Genomic DNA, 20,271 nt, shown 5'->3' on the forward strand with positions numbered 1-20,271 from the left:
CCAGGAGTTGTTTGGGATGTTCAGGAGGATGCTCTGAAGGGTCAGGAGATGCTCAGAGGTTGCGCAGGAGGTGCTCGGGATGATCAGGAAGATGATCAGGAAATGCTCAGGGATTTAAGGCGTGCTCAGAGGTTGCTCAGAGAGGTCTCAGGGGTTGCTCGGGCCAGAATTAGAGGCTGCTCAGGGGGATGCTCAGAGAATGCCCAGGCAATGCTCAGAGGTTGCTCAGGGCAATGTTCAGGCGATGCTCAGAGGTTACTCAGGGCAATGTTCAGGCGATGCTCAGGGACTGCTCCGCTCCTTGAGTTTTGTTTCCCCGTGTAGCACAGGATCCACTCAGCTGCTCGCTCGGATGATGTACAAATTTCTGACACAACTAATTATTGTTCAAAGAACATTTTGGCGGCTTCATGAAGGGATTACACATCCCCTAACCCAACAGCCTCGCTTGCCTGCCATAAACCCGGTGGTTTCGCTCGGCGCTGGGTTTGGCCATTGCTCCTCTCTAGCAGGGAGCACTAGGAAAGCTGGGAATTAAACCGGAATAAAACATCCCCTGTGCACGGAGCGGGAGACCACGAGCATCCCTTGGGCATGGGACGAGGACGTGCCACGTTCATGTTGCACCGTCCTGGCAAGGCAAAGCAGCTGCTTTATTTTTTGGGGCACAAAACCCTCTGGTTTTCTCCCTTTCACCACGTATTGTAGAACTAATAGAATTTGTGAGCAGAAAATTTCACTGCCCTAGGACCAGGCACTTAAAAGCCTCGGTAATCGTCGGCACGGTGCCGACAAATCGTCCGTGGAGCCGGGGATGTTCGCGGTAAAAAGTCTTTTCACGCAGTAGCCTTTTTTCAGAGGAAAACAGCAACTTGCCTGCGGAGAAAGGAGATATTTCTCAGAGGGTATGAAAAAGAGCTTCTTTTCTGAATCATTGGCTTGTTGCTTGCCGGGGGTGGGGGGGGTCCTGCCTTATCTCGGCTCTGGTGAAGAAGAGGAGCAATATCAGGAAGGGTTTGGTGATAGGTCAGTCACTTCCCAGCCGTTTGCACTCAGCTTTTCTCTCCCCTTTCATTTTACCCTTCTGTATTTTCCTTTTTTTTTTTAATCTTTGTAATGGCACGGTCACGTCAGTGCCGTCCCACGGAGCGTTATCCCGGGCGGCGCAGCCCTTATCTGCGCGGCGCAGAGGGCTGCCGGCGCTGCCGCTTTTCATACCGGCTTTGAACGCCGCCTGCTCAGATGTGAAGAGCAAAGCCGGGAGATATCCAAGCCTGGATTTTTTTTTTTTTTTAATTTTTTTTTCCTCCTCCTCTGATTAAAAACGCACCCTCGTCGAGTAAGGCATTGCTTTATGCATATCTATATAATTTTCTTTCCTTATTTCCAGCGTGTTTAGAGGACACAAAAGGACACGACAGGCGGCGGTTTGCCTTTGCGGGGCTGAGGGTCCCCTCTCCCTGGTCCTCACTGATGGTAGAAATGTCAAACCAACCCCATTAGGACCATTTTACACCCAAATCTGCACACAGACCCAAAGGGCTGGTCCTTTGTGGCAAGGGGCAGCTGCCGGGATGGAGACGGTCCCCAGCTTGGCAGGGACCGAACGCTCCTGCGCCCCACTAACGAAGGGTGTGGATGATTTCCCGCTCCGTGCGTGGGTAATTAGAGGCTGGAACAGATGGCGGAGGCTGAGTTGAAAGCGTTGTGGCCATTCAGAGGAGCTGCCAAGCGACTGTTCACTTCAACAGGGGCTTGTTTGTGCTGGCGGGGGGCTCGCACGATGAGGAGACAGCGTGGGAAGGTGGCCAGGGGCTTTCAGGAAGGATCCGGCAAACCAGTACTGGATTTCCCCCCGGCTGGGGAAGCCCCGCAAGTCACATCTGGGGTTGCCTGGAAAAGCAGGGGTGTAAGCTGGGAGTGGCTTGCCCGGTGCTCCGTGCAGGAATTGCTCCCATCCTTATTGCTGTGGTGGGATGCTTCTGGCTGGCAAGGCAGGATGGTGCTGCTGGCCGGTGAGGCGGGATGCTGCTGGTCAGCAAAGTGGGATGCTGCCGGCCGGTGAGGTGGGATGCTGCTGGCCAGCAAAGTGGGATGCTGCCATCCGGTGAGGTGGGATGCTGCTGACTGGCAAGGCAGGATGCTGCCAGCTGGCAGGGTGGGATGTTGTCGACCGGTGAGGTGGGATGATGCTGGCCAGCAAGGTGGGATGCTGCTGGCTGGTGAGGTGGGATGCTGCTGACGGCAAGGTGGGACACTGCTGGCCAGCAAGGCAGGATGCTGCCCACTGGTGAGGTGGGATGATGCTGGTCAGCAAGGCATGCTGACTGGCAAGGTGGAATGCTGCCAGCTGGTGAGGCAGGATGGTGCTTACCGGCAAGGTGAGATGCTGCTGGCCAGCAAGGTGGGATGCTGCTGGCAGTGAGGCAGGATGCTGCCGGCTGGTGAGGTGGGATGTTGTTGACCGGTGAGGTGGGATGATGCTGGTCAGCAAGGCAGGATGCTGTTGACTGGCGAGGTGGGATGATGCTGGCTGGCAAGGTGGGTTGCTGGTGAGGTGGGATGCTGCCAGCTGGCAGGACGGGATGCTGCTGCTCAGCAGAGTGGCTCCTTTGCAGCCAAAGTGAGCATTTCCACCTCCAGCAGCACTGATCCTTTTGCATGTCTCTTCCTCTCCTCTGGTTTGTTTTTTTTTATAGCTATATAAAGAATGTAGATAATATATTGATCGAAACATGCTCTGGAGTTTGGGCTTTTGATGCTTTTCATCCACCACGCTTTGCTACAGCCATTGCATCACCCAAGCGGTCTGTAATGTTTGGTGCTGAGCCTTTAACATCGGCGTTTCGCAGGCATTTACTGTCCATGCTTCGTGGGTTTTTGCTCTCGGCGGTGCCTTTACCTCCTGCACACTTCTCCTTTCAATAATGCAATTACTTACCCTCCCGAGGAGCTGTCAGTGCCGGTAAACTCCAGCTGCTAAACCGCATTACACAGCTCTCTCCTGCAGCCTTTGCAGTTATTAATAGTTTATTGATCCCCATCGCTGGCAAAAAGCAACCCCATCCGATGCCTTGATATCCGGATGCAGACCGCTGCATCCCCCGGGAAGACAGGGTTGGGATGGAGCGAGTGGTGAGCCCTGTCTCTCCTCCCCAGGCTCCCCGAGGTTCGCATTTCAGACAACGGTCCCTACGAGTGTCACGTGGGGATTTACGACCGAGCCACACGGGAGAAAGTGGTCCTGGCCTCCGGGAACATATTCCTCAATGTGATGGGTGAATGCAACCCCCGGCTGGGTGGGGCGGGAGGGGAAACAACGGCGGGGGCGCAGGGTGGGGGGAAAGCAGGGATTTGGCTCATTTTCCTCTCCCTGGGGATGGAGATGGGGACAGGGATGGGGACAGAGGTGAGAATGGGGATGGAGATTAGGATGGGGACGAGGACAAGGATGAGGATGGAGATGGGCGTGGGGATGAGTACGGGGATAAGGATGGAGACGGGCACGGGGATGAGGATGGAGATGGGCACAAGGATGAGGACGGGGATGAGCACGGAGATGGGCACAGGGATGAGGACGGGGATGAGCATGGAAATGGGTGGCTGTCAAGGATTCTATGCTAATGCCCCGGCTCTGTTCCTGGCAGCTCCTCCGACCTCCATCTCAGTGCTCGCCGCTGACACACCGGCACCCTTCAGCCGCTACCAGGCGCAGAACTTCACCCTGGTGTGTGTGGTCTCTGGTGGGAAGCCTGCCCCACTGGTGAGCCCCTGGGGAGGTTATCTTCCATATGTATATATGAAGCAAACATAAATATAAAAATATACAAAATATGTGCTGCTTTTGGAGGCAAAATAAGGTAAATAGCTGCCTGCTGCTGAAATCTTGCCCTGCAGCATCTTTCCACGGGGACTTTGGGAAGGGGCTCCATCCAAAGCTACCCAAGGGGATGGGATGCTGAAGATGTATGGGGTAGTGGCTGTCCCCACCGGGCTCACCTCCCCTTTTGTCCCCATGCAGGTCTACTTCAAACGGGATGGGGAGCCCATCGAGGCCACCCCACTGCCGGAGCCGCCGGCCGGCGCCGGGAGCTGGGCACCCCGTAACCTCCTTCACCGCGACCTGGATGACACCAAGGTGCCGAAATCACTGGCAGCCGAAGGAGAGGTGGGAGGCGGGCGACCCCCAGCCACGGTGGATCCCCCCCGGGGCCTGGCAGCCGAGCGGGGTTCCGTCACCGAAACCATCCCCGAAACGGTGGTAAGCCGGGAATTCCCGCGGTGGGTGCACGTGGCGGAGCCCATTTACTATTTCCGCCACACGCACGCGCCCGTCAGCGATGGGACGGTGGAGGCGCGGGCCACCCTCACCTGGACCCTGAACCCCCAAATTGACAACGAGGCGCTCTTCAGCTGTGAGGTGAAGCACCCGGCGCTCTCCATGCCCATGCAGTCCGAGGTGACACTTGGTAAGCGCAGCCACCGCGAATAAATTTGGGGGATTTCTTGACTTTTTTTTTAAATTATTTTATTTTTTGCAGATTTTTTTTAGCAATGGGTTGCAACGGTTTTTGCAACATTTTTTTTCCCCTCTTTTATTTTTGCTTTTTGCACTTTTGCTTTTCTCTTCGGGGGGGTTTCAGGCACCTTGCCAGCCAAAGCAGGGTGCCATGTTGGACTGCACGATGAGAGGAGGCAGCGCTGCCAGGGCTCCCCAAATGTAGGGTGGAGGGCAGGGACTTTTGGGGGGGGTCCATCAGGCAAGAGAAGGGTTTTGCTGTGTGGTGTAGGTGAGCCAGAGCATGGTGGAGCTGTGCGGGGCAGAAGGGGGTGCTGGAAGGCGAGGGCAGTTTTGGGAGGTGAGCCAGAGGTGGGTGCTAGCTGTAGGGGTGCTGGGGGGGGGGGGGTCCTGGGGTCTATGGGGTGCAGAGCCCTTGTGCATGGGGGAAGGTAAGTAAAGAGGCTGTGGGGGCTGCTGCCACCCAAGTCCTTATAGCCTCAGGGTGCCCTGTAAAGGGCAGCAAGCCCCCTCCCTGCAGAAGGGGGTGCTGAGGGCCCCCCAGCCATGGGGGATGCTATAGGGTGGGGGTTGTGGGTTGACGTAGGGCTGGGGTTGGGAGGGAGGGGGCTGTAGGCACAGGCAGTGGGGGTCCTGGGGTGGTGTGTGGCGCTGGGAGGGGGGAACTGAGGGTCCTGGGGTATCGGAGCAAGGCAGCAATGTTAGTGGCAGGGGTTGATGTGGACACAGCCCTAGCTTTTGGAGGGTCTATGCTGGGAGAAGCCCCCTTGGTGAGAAGGGGATGAGTGTTTGGATACAGGGGGATGGTGCAGGACCAGGGCAGGGGAGCTGGTTTTAGGGGGAGCCAGGGCTGGATGTAGGGATGAGCGAGGAGCTGGGGGGGCTGTGTTGGGGGACCTGGTGTTGGTGGTGCCTGCAGGGCAGGTGGGGAGGTGGTAGCTCCTCAGTGTTACCTCCTGTGGGGTGTAACCCTGGGAGGGGATGGGATGGAGGAGCAATTCTGGACCGGGATCCTGTTGTGGGGAGGGGGGAGCCACCTTCACCCCATAGTAATGTCACCTCCATTTATCTATACCTGGTCCCGGAAGACCTAAGGACATGCCATAACCCTTGCTGGCCATCACCACCCAGCTCATCCCCGTGGGGAGGGGCTAGGTTAGCCCTGCAGAGGGGCAGCTTGTGGGGCTGGTGGGGCCCTGTGACAGGGTGGTGGGATTGAAGCCAGGGTCTCCCCGTTGGCTCCCAGCGTGCCCATGATGCTGGAGGAGCAGAAGCTACTCAAGAGGCCACGGGAGCCAGTGAGCAGGTTAGTGGGGACCTCTCATTTTGCCCCACACAATCTCCTACCCTGGCTGGGGCTCCTCTACCTTCTGCGGGTTCCCCGCCCGAAGAGGCTGAGCTGTCCGCAGGGATTGCCTCAGCTTCAGGGCATCCTCCTGGGCAGGCTGCTCCAGCCTTCCTGCCCTCGAGCCGGGTGGAGAAGACTGGGCTCTGCTCCTGGCCAAGTAGGACACTCAGCTGGCTGGCTCAGTGGTGACGCACCAGCTCCCGGTGGCCTTTGCCCCGCTGGCTTTCCACCTGTCTTTGGCACGGACTTAAGTGCGCACAAGCCTCTCGGTGCTGGTGCTCCTTCTCTTCAGCTCATCAACCACCTCAATCAGTGGGAGGCTGGCAGCGATGAGAAGGTCAACGGGAGGTTGGCAGTCAACAAGGAGAGCAGCAGCTCTCTTGCTAATAGAGGGCCCTCCATTATCTGTTCCTCCCCTACGAGCATTAAAGCTCTCTCCCAGAATACAACCAGCCAAAAAATTACTGAAGTCCTGCATTTTCACACCTTCTGCAGCTCGTCGGGCTTCGGTGTCCACCTCTGGGTCTCCCCATGAGGCCAAGACCTTGATGGCTTGCTAATTCTTCCCCAGTGGCTCCAATAGCTGTAGCGGCAAAGCTTTCTCCACACCACCCCTTCCAAATCCACAGCCCCCCTCATCCCCTAAGATGCCTCCAGCCTGTGCCCCTCACCACCATCCACACCCAGAGTTTTGGCAGCAGATCCTCCATTAGCCCCCTCCCTATCTATAAGTATATATACACTATATATATAATACACTCTCAAAAAAAACTGCGTTGAAACTAAGACAAGCCACTTGCTTCGGTCCAAAACGCTAACCTTCGGTACAACCCCTAGCACAGTGTAATCCTCTGCAGTCCATCCACCCTGCTCCAACACCGGAGGGCCGCATCCTGCATGGATGTTGCAGTCCAGGTGCACAGCCACGGCCTCTGGCGCATGTCCCTGCAGAACATCCAGGGGCATGGATGCTCTTTCCAGAGGCCAGTGTCCACCACCACAGACTGATGTGCTTTCTGGTGGCTATTTTTCCCTTTGTGTCATGCCAGGGTGACATCCAGGCTCAGCCTGTCCCCTCCATGGCGGTGCTTAGCTAGGCAAAGGGTGACACAGCCAGTTTTGGTGATGCACAGCCTCCCTTCTGCCCGTTTTCCCCTTCAAGCATGCAAAAAGCTCCTTCCACGCAAAGACCGGGCAGCTCCTGGGGCTGTCCCATCCCACCCGTGGCCAGGAGGGACATCCACACAACCCCCACCCAGCTGGGAGCAAGGAGCAGACCTGGCATGGTGTCACCACCTCCCCACGGCTGGCTGCATCACTGCTTGTCCCCTCACTGCACCAGCCAAGGGCACCCCAAGTCTAGCATGGGAAGAGGGGTCCCCTCCTTTTTGCAGGGCTGTGTCCTTGGCATTTGGTGCCAGCAAGGCACTGGGGCTGTCTCCCATGCTAGTAGCACTTGGGCACGATTCACCAAGGCCACCTTGTCCTGGGGATGCTTTCCTGAGGAGCCCATCTCTGTGGCTTCAAACCAGCCTGACCCCTCTTGACCCCTGTTTGTGAGCAGAGGAGGGCTTGACGAGTCAGTATGTCCTTCACCATCAACGCATCCCGTTACAGTCATCCATCAATCTCGCAGTCTTCCCGTTCATCTGCCTGTAGGGTCCTTTCGTACCTGTCTATCAGTCATGTGGACATCCCTCAGCCTGTCCATCAATCACCGAGTCCTCAGCTCCCCCTGGGCCGGCACACGCTGTGCTGCCCCCCCAACCCCCAACCGTTCATCAAACCACCATTAATCCCAGCCAAGGGCGCCCACCGGCAACAGGATACTGGGCTCTGCTGACATCCCTTCTTGTCACCTTCCTTGCAGTTGCTCCCAAGGGCCCGAAGATCACAATGACCCCGACGAGAGCCCGCGTCGGTGACACCGTGCGGATCTTGGTGCAGGGCTTCCAGGTCAGCTCCCCCATCCATCCCCAGTGCCGGGGGTGGGGCAATGCTGTGCCGACGGACAGCATCGCATCCCGCCAGCACTTGATGGGGTTGGCTTGGTGGCCTTGGGTTGCATCCTGGCCCCTACATCGGTGCACCCCTGGGCATTTTGGCTGTGCCCAGCCCTTGCTCCAGGCGCGGGACAGGGTTTGCTCACTCCCTACGCCCGTCTCCCTGCAGAATGAAGTCTTCCCTGAGCCCCTCTTCACCTGGACGCGGGTGGGGAGCCGGCTTCTCGATGGCAGCGCCGAGCATGATGGCAAGGAGCTGGTGCTGGAGCGGGTGCCGGCCGAGCTCAACGGCTCCATGTACCGCTGCACTGCCCAGAACCCCCTGGGCTCCACCGACACCCACACCCGGCTCATCGTTTTCGGTATGGTGGCACCACGGGGGGCACCCCTCCCTCCATAAATCCTCACTCATTTCCCCTCCACCCCCAACAAAACTGTCTCTGCTGTTTCTTTCCCATTAGAAAACCCAAATATTCCCAGAGGAACAGAGGACTCCAATGGTGAGTGGCGATGGCACTGGTATTTCAACCCAAAATCCCCCAGGGAGGGAAGGACCATGCAGAGAGCATCTCTCCTTGCATCGCCCCAAGCCCTTGGCCATCTCTTCTTGCCTTGGCCATCTCTCCTTGCATCGCCTCAAGCCCTTGGCCATCTCTCCTTGCCTTGGCCATCTCTCCTTGCATCACCCCAAGCCCTTGGCCATCTCTCCTTGCACCGCCCTAAGCCCTCGCCCTTAGCAGCAGGGATGTCCTTGCACCAAAAGGGGCCCTGTGGACGCTCTCCACACCATCCCTGACCTGCCGCCTGCCCCACGCAAGCTCCATAGCAAGTTTAGGAGGGGATGCCCCCCCACAAAAAGGTGATGACTCCATCCTGCTTTGAACCCAAACACCAAGACACAGCCCCCTAAACTCCCCGTCCCTTTTCTCCTCCTGCCTAGGTTCACTTACCGGCCACTGCGGCTTCAGACTAGTTTTGGCACTCACCCTAACAGTGATCCTGGAGCTAACGTGAAGCTTTGCCTGCCTCTTCCTCCTCCTCCTCTTCCTCCGTACGGCTCCACCCAGCATTTACACCTCCGTCAATCGGTTTCTCTTGCTCTCTTTTTTTTTTTTTTTTTTTTTTTCTATACTATTTACAGTCTCAGTCTCTTTCTGTCTGTGTCTTGGCTTCCTCAGACAATTTAATTAAAAGGAAAAAGAAAAATCTCCCCCAGTAGAAGGCTGTGCTTAATGTTTTGCCTTGTGCTGGGGTAACCCAGCACCATCTTGGGGTACCCAGCGGTTTTGCAAGGTCTTTGAGGGGGCGGGGGACTGTCTATGATGCAAAGACCAGATTTCCCCTGGAAAATTCTGTTTACACCATTCCCACTGCACCGAGCTGCTCAGGGTCTCAGCTCCCCGGGGTAAGTAAGACACATGTCCCCAGCATGAGGGATGCTGGGGACAAGCCCTGCTCAGCTCGCACGCACGCGGACAGCGGTGCTGGGAGCCCGAAAGCCACGGATCACCGGCCTTATCCGGACCTCGGTTGGGGCAAATCGGCTCTGATGGAAGACAGGCACTGTGCACACCACTTGTCCCGGGCTGGACAGTCAATCTCTAGTGACAGGCAGCTCCCAACCCAAAATGTCAGCGCTCACGCATGAGCAGGCAGCACGTGTCCCACCAGGCAGCACCGGAATGGAGGCATCAGCCAAGTTTAAAGCACCGCACCCGTGTCTGGTCTGTGCCACCCTCTCCATCCCTCTTGGCTAATTGTCACCATGGAAACAGATAACGGTCCAGCACAGCCAGATCCTGGCCATTCCTACGGTACCCGTGCGCCGGTGTGGCATTAATCCTGCTGCAAGACAACTCTTTGCAAAAACCACATGGGTTTGCCCCAATCCTGCCCAGAGCTGGGAGATGCTGGTGGTGTGCCCAGCTGCTTTCCCTGCCCCTGGTGCCCAGAAAGCATTCCAGCCCCAGGCCAGGATCCCTGGGGAGTGGGTTGGGGGGGAGAGAGGAGCCCAAGGACAGGGCACTCCCCCGCCTTTCCCTCCAGGAAACTCTTAATCCTAAAGGATTAGCCAGCAGCCGTGTGGTGCTTCGTCTTTCCAAAGCCCTGTATGAGTGCTAAACGTTATTATTACTATTATGATTAATTATTATTAAGCAGATTCAGTCCCTACCACGCTCCGTTACCAACCTCGCTGTGAGCGATTTCCCAGCCTCAAAGGAGCCGAACAAACGCATGATGGGATGGCTCGGGAGTTTCTTCCCATAAGCAAAAGCACATGGGTTTATAATTTGGGCTGGAAGCAATGCAGGGACAGCTTGGGGCTGGCTGGGGTGTAGGAGGATCAGTGGCTCCACTTTCATCCTGAAGCAACAGCATCCAAGCATCCGGATCCCTTGGAACCCCTGCTCCCTTCCTGACCGCTTTCACTGCTCCAGCCCATTGCACCTCCCTGGGCAAGAAGAGAACCTTCGTTTTTTAGAGAAATCTTCATTTTTTTAGGGAAATCTGCATGACTGTTTACCCCCATGCTACGGAGCAGGCAGGAGAGCCCCTCACCACAGCAAAGATGCTTCTCACCCTCCTCACTGGATTGAAGATGCTCCGAGGGCCTCATCCCAACGTGATTAAACAACCATTAGGCATTCTCGCTTGGAAAAATGAGGATTTACAGATGCCCAAACCTCCATTTAAATGCAAATGTGGCAGTTTTAGCCCGGAACCATGGAAATGAGGAGGATTACAGCAGCAGTGCCACCATCCTCCAGCTCTGCCTGGAGCATCCTGACCTCCACGTCCAGCGGCTGGGAGAGGACCGGTGGGTTCAGTGGTCCTGCATCCCAAACCGACCCCTTCACGTGCATTCGGGATACTTAGCTCTTTCCCTGGGGATACTGGCATGGTGATGGATCAGGCTATAGGCTGGGACCTTCTCAGCATCGGCACAGCCAAAGCGATGAGTGAGGGGACACAGGAGCCTCTCCCCATCCGGGCAGGGATGCTGCCTGCTTCCTCAAGCTGCCAAGGCAAGGGACACAAAGTGATGCCATGCCACCAAGCAGTGATCCAAAGAAAACCATCCATGCCGTGCTGGACCCTGCCTTCACCTCCTGTCCACCTCATCCTTCACCCACCACCGCCTCCCCATCCCCATCCCCCCTCCTACAGGTAATTACAGAGGACATCAATTAAATCCCTGGCTCCCCCCTACCACACCCCCCCATTGTTTGAGGACCTGGCAGTGAATAATGCAGGAGGCTGGAGGGGGAAAGAGCTGCTCAGGTTGTTTCATTATTGATGAGAGATGACAGATCCACTGCTGACAACCTGCCTAAGAGATATGATTAGCTTGTAAAAAATTAATCACGCTTCTTAGGGATGACGCGAGCTGAAAACCCCAAGGAGCGGCGTTATCGATGTTCCCTAATTTCAGGGGACTTTGAAAAGGTTTTAGCAAAATTTGGAAAAGGCAATTACATTCAATTAGAGTCACAAGCGCCGAGACGTCACTGCTGCTTGGAGATACCACGGCCGCATCCTTGCTCCCGTACGCTGCCGCTCACCCTCCTCACCGCAAGACATAGATAAATATACACTTATACATTGGACCTGCATTTTTACTACAAAGATCCTCCTTCCTGACATCATCCCCTGCGGCTCAAGCTCAGCAGTTGGGCTCTGGTTCCCCCATCCTGCTATTTGTGAAGGCAACAGCCACCAGAGCACGCTGCCTGCTGAAAACTCCCTCGCCTCCCCCTGCACTCCATGTTTTGCCTTCCCAAAGTCCATAAAAACACCCCGATGATGAGGATAACCATGCCTTTCCCGGCACCCAGCCCTGCATCTCTCAAGGATGCGGCGCATCCAAGCAACCCAGCCCTTTGGGATATTGGGGGGGGGGGGAGGCAGAAAACCAGGGATACTATGGCTCAACAGGGTTGGGAATGCTGGCCAGAGCAAGAGTGGGCTTTGCTTGGTGCTTTCTCTGCCTCCCCCGCCTCATTACTGGGTAGTTACTGCCAGGGCCAGGTTCACAGGGCGGCCAAGTGCATGCATAATTCATCCTTCCCAGCTTGTGAACACAAGGATCTTTGCAGATCTACTTGCAGATTAAAAACCGGAGCAGTGAGAGATGGAGGAGCCCAGGGGTCACAGCCGCGTATGGGTGGCCAAGCCCTCTGCCAAGTACCCGAGCCCCGAAACACATGCCCAGCCTTGATGAATGTGCCTGTTACGCCACCTCTGGCCTCAGCCTCAGGACCCTCTGGTCCTGGCAGATGGGATACCCCTTTCCCTGAGGTTTTGGCCAGACCAAGCCTCCAGTGATAGATTTTGGGGGCCCCATCCAAACAGGGTGGAGGGGAACGGCGGGTGGGTCTTGTCTGGGGCTGCTTTGGCCCCTGGCGCAAGCTCAAGATACATCCGAGGGATGCATCGTGCCAGCACTTACCCTGTTCCAAAGTCCAGCTCCTGATCTGAATATCTTCCCTTCTCCTAACCTCTGCTGCACCCGTACGAGGCAACAGCTTCCCAAACATCCCCCTAAAAGCCGCTGGTGGGCTCTCCCCATTCACAGCAGGGATGTGCACAGGGGTCCCTGACTGCCAAGCTAGCCTGAGTTCACCCCTCTGCTTCCTTCCCATCCTCTTTATATATATAGATATATAAATATTACACTATTTAGCATGTGGTCCTCCACCTAAGGAGCATCCCTGGCAAGTCTAGTGGCAGATACACAACCACCCCCATTGTTCTGGCACCACCACAGTCCCCGTCTGAAGCCATTCAGGTGAAATTCAGCATCTCAGCAGCAGCAGGGGGACATCTCAGTCCTTGCAGATGCTGGTGATGGTGGGGAACGTGCCCCAAGGAGGTTTAGATGCTCCTCCCCATCACAAAAGACCATGCAATGGCTGATCAAGGTCAGCTGCTCCATGGGAGGTGGTTTGGGAGGCTGTGGACACTGGGTATGACCTCACGAGCACCCACCACCCATTAAAGACCCATGGCAAGACCTCCTCCTACCACAGGTACCCATCACCTGTGCAACTGGGACCCATCACACCCACACCTCGTACAAGGAGCTGTTTTAGCATCACCTGGGTTCATTTCTCTAGCAAATCCCACCGGATCGGGACCAAGCCAGCATGGAGCAAACTCGTGCATACAAACAGGAGCAACCACCCACCCCCACCCACATTTTGGCTGTTCCTTTGCTGCCTCGTAGGGCCTCATTTCTTTATGCATCTCTCAGCATGAGAGATGTTCCCCTCGGGGAAAAGGAAATTAATTTTATCCCTTTGAATTCAGCTCGCTTAGTGCTTGTTTCAGGGGGATGTCATTCCCCAGGGCCTCTCCTCTCCATCTCCCCCCCCACCGCGGTCCAGGCGTTGGGACCTGGCTACCTCCAGGGAGACAATTCCCCTAAATCTTTGAAATTCAGATCAGGACCAGACACATCGCCAACATCTTTCCAGAGGGAGAAAAGCAAGCATGACACCGTCTGACATCCTCCGTGACTCAGTTTCCCCCAGTGACTCCAGTCCCTGCAGACATCCCACACACAGCAGCGCATCACTTTGAAATGACGACCACACCTCTCCCACCGCTTCCCATCCCAAATTTCTTCCTGGTCCCAATGCTTTTGTTTACTTCTCTTACTTCATCCCTCTCCCCATGCACGGGGATGCAGGTCTCTGAACCGGCTGCACTTTAACTCCTGGTTTTATTTGCTCTTTGGTGTGGGATTTTCCCCCATCGCTCCTTTTCCACTGGCTCTTAATTCCCCTGCCACTTCCCAGCTGGCCTCAAAAAAGATCCCAGAAGCTTTCGGGCTATTTTCCGTCACCCTTTGTTAGCTAGCGTGCCACCAACGAAGGCTACCGAATTAGTCGCCTGCTTCTGCCGCCGAGCAGCCGCTTGGTGTCAGACCAAAGGTCTGCCGGGCACCGGGCTGCTTCCCCTCCTTCCCTGCACCCGCACCGAGGGCTGGGGGACCTTCCCAAGCCAGAACAGCTTATTTCTCCCTGCCATTGCACGATCCCTTTGAAACAGCAAAAGAAACGAGGAGGCGGCATGGTGGGGCTGCTGGGATGAGATACTTTTCCTCCCTTTGTGTTTCCTTTGGCTTTTCCGGGGAGCCTCTCTGTTTACACGGCTGATAAAGCCGGCTCCGTGCTGCCAGCTCCGGGCTGCACCTTTCCCCGCTGCCCAGCCCAGCCCCAACATGCAAAACTTGTCCGGAAACCTCCCGCCAGCTTCGCCCGCTCAAAGTCACCTTGCCCCAAACCTTCAGCTCCACGCTCCCTGCTCGCTCGGCAATCATTAATCGGCTTCTCCGCATTCCCGGCATGGAAAAATGCCCCAGCGGGTAACCCTGCCCTGGCAGTCCGACATGCAGCTGGCCGGCAAGCTGGTCCTCTCCGCCGCCGCGCTGCTCCTCCTGACCTTGGCGTACAGGTTCTATAAGTCCCGCTCGCTCGCTGGGGGCACAACCCCGCTGGCCGACGCGGGGGGAGAGCAGAGGGAAAACGCTGCCCAGGATGGGGGTGAGGCGGCGGGTCTGCGACGGAGGAGGGTGGTTGGGGAGGGGGCGAGGAGGGGCGGTGGGGATGCACAAGGCAGCGGTCGAGGAAGTGCCACCGGGACACGGCACACGGCTCGCCGGGGAGACCAGGGTCTGCCAAGGGGGGAAGAGGAGGAAGAGGAAGAAGAGGGGATGGATGCAGCGCTGGGGCTGACTTGTGGAAGAGCAGGGATGGGTAGCAGGGGAAGCGAGCTGGGAAAGAGGTCAGGAAGTGAACTGGGAAGTAAGTCGGGAAGCGAGCCAGGAAACGGGCCAGGAAGCAAGTTGGGGAGCAAGCCAGAAAACAAGCTGGGCAGTGAGCTGGGAAGCAAGCCGGGAAGCGAGCCGGGAAGCAAGCCGAGCTCTTATCAACCTGGGGATGTGACCAAAACACCAAGCAGCCTCGGGGAGGAGGGCACGCGTGCCCCAAGCACCGGGATTTCCCCCGGGATTGCCAGTACCCAGACAGCAGGTGACGAATGCGCCCAGAGCACCGAGCAGGATTTGGCCGGTAGAACCATGAGCCGGGTGGCCGAGGGGATGGTCCAGACCCTCAGTGTCACCTCAGACCTGGGGCTAACGATGACGGCGAGCAACGCAGGGTCGGACTCCTCCTATTCTTTCTCCTCTGTTGCGAAGATCCAGGTGGAGGAGAACTACATTGCCAAGCAACGGGCGAAGGACGGGGCCGGGCAGCCGGTCCCCGGGCTCAAAGGCAAAGTCTACCACTACTACGTCCAGTCCGTTTCCCACTCGGTGTCAAAGAAGAGGTCTCTTCCCTACATCCCTCTGGGAACATCCCAGCACTGCAGCTCAGAGCAGGTCAACAAAGAGCTGCAGAGCTTTGCAACCCAGGAACCGGACCCGACTTTGACAACGCAGGAGCCCACCACCCCCTCCATAGTTCCGCCACCTACAGGGAGCTTGGACATCTCTCCTGAGCCACTGTCTCCTGGCCGCAAGGGCAGCATCCTCCAGATTGCTGACAGCCCTCACCTCCAGCTGCCCATGGAGGGTTTTGGGGTCACAGCCCCAGCTGACACACCATCTGCAAGCCCCGGGCCAGGGGTGGTGGCCAGTTCTGATCTCTTCCAAATGACACCACCCACCCACCTGGACCTGGGGAACTGCTACAAGGTCCTCTGCACAGCCAAGGCACAGAAGCTCGGCCACCTCCAGGAGGCTGCCTACAAGGTGATGAGTGACAACTACCTGCAGGTGCTGAAGACACCCTCCATCTATAGCCACCTCAACGCTGGTGAGCGGGAGCTCATCCTGCGGCGGAGGATGAAGGGGAGGATGTACATGGCCGTGGCAGACATCAACGCACAGGATCCTGGCCTCCACACCAGCCGCCTCTGCTACTACGATGACAGAGGGGACTGCTGGCGTCACCTCAGCCACGTGCCACCAGAGGTGGTCTCCCGGGGGTGCGCCATGTGCAGCATGTTCAACTACCTCTTCGTGGTGGCCGGCTGCGAGGGCAGGGGCCAGACGCAGAGACCCTCCAACCGTGTCTTCTGCTACGACCCCCTGACCAACATCTGGAGGGAGATCTGCCCCCTGAACCAAGCACGGCCACACTGCAAGCTCGTGGCTTTGGATGGCCACCTCTACGCCATCGGCGGTGAGTGCCTCTACACAGTGGAATGCTACGACCCCCGGCAGGACCGCTGGACCTTTACCGCACCCCTGCCCCACGACACCTTTGCCGTGGCCCACATGGCCACGGTGTGTGATGGGGAGATCTACGTGACGGGGGGCACCTTGCGCTACATGCTGCTGTGCTACACCGCCCGCTCGGACAGCTGGAGGGTCAGCCTGGCCGGCAGCAGCAAGGACAGGACAGCCGAGATGGTGAGCGCCAACGGCTTCATCTACCGCTTCGACCTCCACCGCAGCACAGGCATCAGCGTCTACCGCTGCAGCGCCAAGGCCAGGCTATGGTACAAGTGTGCCACCTATGCCACGTCCAACCTGTCCGGCTTCCAGTGTGCCGTGGTGGGCAACCTGGTCCACTGCGTTGGCCGGCACTTCCACATACGCTTCTTGGCTGACCACATCTCACCACGCTTCGGGACCAAGGACCTGCAGCCCTTCCCATCACCCCACGGCAGCCTCCTCCCGGCTGTCCTGGTGCTGCCGGAGGGAGGGATGGCACAAACACAAGTTTGAGGAACCTGTGCTGGGGTCTCACACCACAACGGTGATGGCTCAAATGTGACATGATGGCGAAAGCTGGTAGAAGAACCCCACAGCCCGCTTTGGACCACGCAGCATGGGGTCATCACTACCAGGGCAACATTACCCACACCTACCATCAAGCAGCCACCCTCCCAGTCCCTGCAAGTAAGGAAAGAGACAAACTGCCCTCAGATAATGCCAGTACACCCAGCCTTGAGTACACAAGGAAAAGCAAAGCAGGAGCTGGGTGGACTCGTTTGCTTAGAGGTACTTAAACGTAGGCGTGCTTGCTCGGATACAAATAAGCCACGGCTTGCTGCAGGCTCCCAGCTGGGCACCGCTCCACATGTAGCTGCTTTACACACCAGGTGTTTAATATTGACCTGGACACACGGCACACGGGGGATTCTAGGGTGGAGGAACACAGCAGGGAGGGCTGATCCCTGAGGAGGTATCACCCAGAGGTCAGCTCCATCGGCATCAAGCCAACATTGAGCCCTCAGGCTTGACCGCGCACATCACCCCAGAGCTGGAGGCTGGGGGCCAGAGAGCTCCCTGCTCTTCCCAGGACCTTGTTATCTGTTGCCTTCTCCTCAGCACAGAATTAGATATATATATTTATATGCACGTGATATAAATAGGCGCTATAGATTTATAGACAGCTGGTCTTAAATGAAATTAAAGTGAACATTTGGTAAAATTAACCACAGGCTACTGTCGCGCATCATTTCAAGCCGTAACCAAGCCTAATGGGAACAAAGAGGCCAATGCATGTTTTACATGGCTAATTACTGCACAAGCATCATCTCTGAGGAGGCAACCGAAAGTAAACCAGAGCCTTGGATGTGAGCAGCCGGTCTTTCATCCCCTTTTCCCCAGGTTTCACCGACCTCACTCCGCTGTCTCCGTGCCCTGCCAAAAGCCTACTTTGGGTAATTGCATTTTCTTCCCCTCAAACGACTTGTCATCCATCACTTGTCAGCCCCAGACAGACAAAAACAGCTCCCAGACGGACAAAACCCTCCCGTACCTGCCTCCTCGGTGGCAGCAGGTTATGCGCATGAAGTCGTGGGTGTGCTTGAAGGGCTGGGAGGAGGAGGAGGAGATGGAGATGATGCTGGCACAGCCCACGGTATCACCATTTACACCTTGCTGCTCACAGTGGTTTAGGAGAGCTTAGGTTAATGTTCTTTTAAAGCGCTCTCAAAAGTATTTGTTAGTTCTCTCAGTCATTGCCTGGAGGCCTCACATTTCTGCCTTCAAGGGCTTCCTGCGAAGGTCAGTAGCATCCACCCATGTTAGGAAACCTTGGGAGGCCACGTTAATTAACTCTGCCTCTGAGGCTTGCTCGTTAGCTGCAGCACATTGCTTCTACTGACGGAGGGTGGGTGATGTACACGCTCTCTGCGCTAAAAGCTGACAAAGTTCAGCCTGTTTCACCCACCCTGGAGCCACCTATTCCTACCCCCAGAGGACCACCCCACCGACCGTGTGCCAGGGCTGCAGCCTCCTGCCTCCCAGCATCTCCCTATGCCGAGATACTCGGGCTGATAAACCTTATGAGCCAAAAACCCGCCACATTATCATCATTATTATTTAACTCCTCGTTATTTAGCTGTCTCCGTAGCCGGTGCTCAGAGCAGCACACTCAACGAGATGGGCTCACGCACACTGCAACACGTTTCTACTTCTCCCCCAGCAAAACTCGGGTACTGGCTGCTTCACCGCAGCAGCCCAGCTCCTTTGCAACCTGCAAACACTCTTGTCCCCACCAGCATCCCGGCTTCATGCCCTTTGGCATCCCCGCCACGGTGTGCTGGGTGCTGGGGAGCAGAGGACACACTGGCCGGGTGGGAGCTGGGTAGCTGGAGCCCTTCCAGGTAGCAGCTTTGTTTTCATCCCCAGAAAAGCTTTCCTGGGATCCTGCCCTTCTCACGGTGCCTCTTTCCTCCCGCTTAATATTTCACCTCTGCTTTAACTCCTTGCTGCCGGGCTGCAACCTCAAACCCCAGCAGCTTTGCCTCGTCCTCCAGCATGACAGTGAGCAACGAATAACAACGACCAAGGGTGGGCAGCTCTCCCCCCGCTCCTGCACTCTCTAATATTAACACATATTGCCTGGGGAGGCATTTTGGAGATTAAAAGCACTGGGGACATCCCGTGCTGGAGCACTGCTTGTTCTGCAGGGAAGGACAACCCAGTCTGGAGCAAACAGCACACAGCGATCCTGCGGTTGGTGACAAAATGACTTGTGGCTGCGGTTAAGGGAAAGCAAAGGGGAAAGGGCAAATGCAAACTGATACTTGGACCTGGATGATTTTTATTTTTTTTTTGTGCTCCCAAATACTGGTGCAAGGGAGGAGCCTTTAAGGCTGGGAGGTGCAGTGGCAATGGCAGCGTCCCCAGCCAACTCCTGCCATCACCACCAGATGTTGGGCATTGATTTACAGCTGTGACGGACACCCACTTCCATGTTTCTGCTGCTTCAAACCAGGGGCTTGCAGCTCTTGGGATGACCATAAGACCATCAAGCAGTTTTCAGTGCAGCTTGCGACATCAGAATATTATTTATTTTAACTGACTGGGTTGGCAAGGCTGCCATAATTTAGAGGGGAAAAGGTTGGGAGGCATACAGTGCATCCTAATAAAACTCTACAGCGTGTCCCATAGAGCTATAAACCACCCTGAGCAGGTTCAAGTAATGATAAATACTTAGAGGACACAAAAAACCCAGCTGGGCTGGGGGTTTACCCGGGTGCTGCTCTTGGGAGCCTCTTCCCCTGCTGCAAGGCTGGTCGCTGCAAGCCAGGACCCTCCCTGGGGCAGGGACCACCAGGACTGGCTGCTGGAAGAGAAAAGACAACCACTCTCAGGCTGGGAAAACCAACTTCCACCATCCACCAGCAATTTTTCCATCATCCCTATAATTCCTTCAAGGCTGCCTCTCCAGCAGAGAGCTCTTTCATCATCATCACCCTCTGAGCCCCCTCCCCCGCCTGGTTTATCTCCCAAAAGAAGGGTGCAACCGCTAAACCACACTGCTTTGCAACTAAATATAACCTTTGCACTAAAGTCAGTATTTTCTTCTAATCAGGAAGACCCATTATCTACCCCTGCCATGTTTATTTAGGCAATTACATAGTTTAGCGTACTTTGATTCAGATTCTTAATTTTTACATTTTTGATTATGATAAAAAACCAGGGAGTGACGCATTTCTTATTTGCTCTGTGCTCTTTTTTTCCTTTGCAATGTGCCAGACTGCATGCGAATGGAAATTGGAAGTCAATTAAAGAAGTGCAAAACCAGCATTTTAAAATCTTTTTTATTAGTTAAACACGGCTACCTTCAATAAGTTGGCTACAGCAGGGTGGGGAAAAAAAAAAAAAAACACCCAAAAAGCAAAAAAAAAGTGAGCTTATCCAGACATGTTTTGCATTTAAAACCGATGCGATACATGAAAGAAATATTAAGCGTAGCGAACTGACAAATTAAGTATCTTGTTCCTGACAAGCGGAAGCAAACTCGTGTCGATGGTTGAGGAGCCGGGTGGGAATTTAAAGCCAGGGGAAGGGAAAGACCCGTCACAGCATCTCTGGGTGCTGGAAGGGAGGTGGCACCTCTCAGCCCCTGGCCGTGGTTTCTCCCAGACCC

At 56.0% G+C, this 20,271-nt stretch overlaps 2 protein-coding genes across 3 annotated transcripts in view; both read left to right on the top strand.

Moving 5' to 3' along the window:
• Positions 1-10,508, top strand: part of IGSF21 (immunoglobin superfamily member 21) — a 41,368-nt gene extending 30,860 nt beyond the window's left edge. The window contains exons 4-10 of one of the 2 annotated variants that reach the window (XM_055800732.1): positions 3,160-3,278; positions 3,648-3,763; positions 4,022-4,469; positions 7,738-7,823; positions 8,040-8,232; positions 8,332-8,370; positions 10,373-10,508. In XM_055800732.1, coding sequence (XP_055656707.1) covers positions 3,160-3,278; positions 3,648-3,763; positions 4,022-4,469; positions 7,738-7,823; positions 8,040-8,232; positions 8,332-8,370; positions 10,373-10,386 — 1,015 coding nt within the window. In that variant the 3' untranslated portion in view covers positions 10,387-10,508. Of the gene's footprint in view, positions 1-3,159; positions 3,279-3,647; positions 3,764-4,021; positions 4,470-7,737; positions 7,824-8,039; positions 8,233-8,331; positions 8,371-8,810; positions 9,071-10,372 lie in introns of those variants that run through there. The other variant, XM_055800731.1, reaches the window with a different exon arrangement.
• Positions 10,509-11,784: 1,276 nt separating this feature from the next.
• KLHDC7A (kelch domain containing 7A) lies at positions 11,785-19,938 on the top strand. The gene has a single exon (XM_005229675.3). The coding sequence runs from the start codon at positions 14,229-14,231 to the stop codon at positions 16,608-16,610; it is 2,382 nt and encodes a 793-aa protein (XP_005229732.2). The 5' UTR covers positions 11,785-14,228; the 3' UTR covers positions 16,611-19,938.
• The last annotated feature ends 333 nt before the right edge of the window (positions 19,939-20,271 follow it).

Source organism: Falco peregrinus, chromosome 3, assembly GCF_023634155.1.
Source record: "Falco peregrinus isolate bFalPer1 chromosome 3, bFalPer1.pri, whole genome shotgun sequence".
NCBI classification, from domain to species: Eukaryota; Metazoa; Chordata; class Aves; order Falconiformes; family Falconidae; genus Falco; species Falco peregrinus.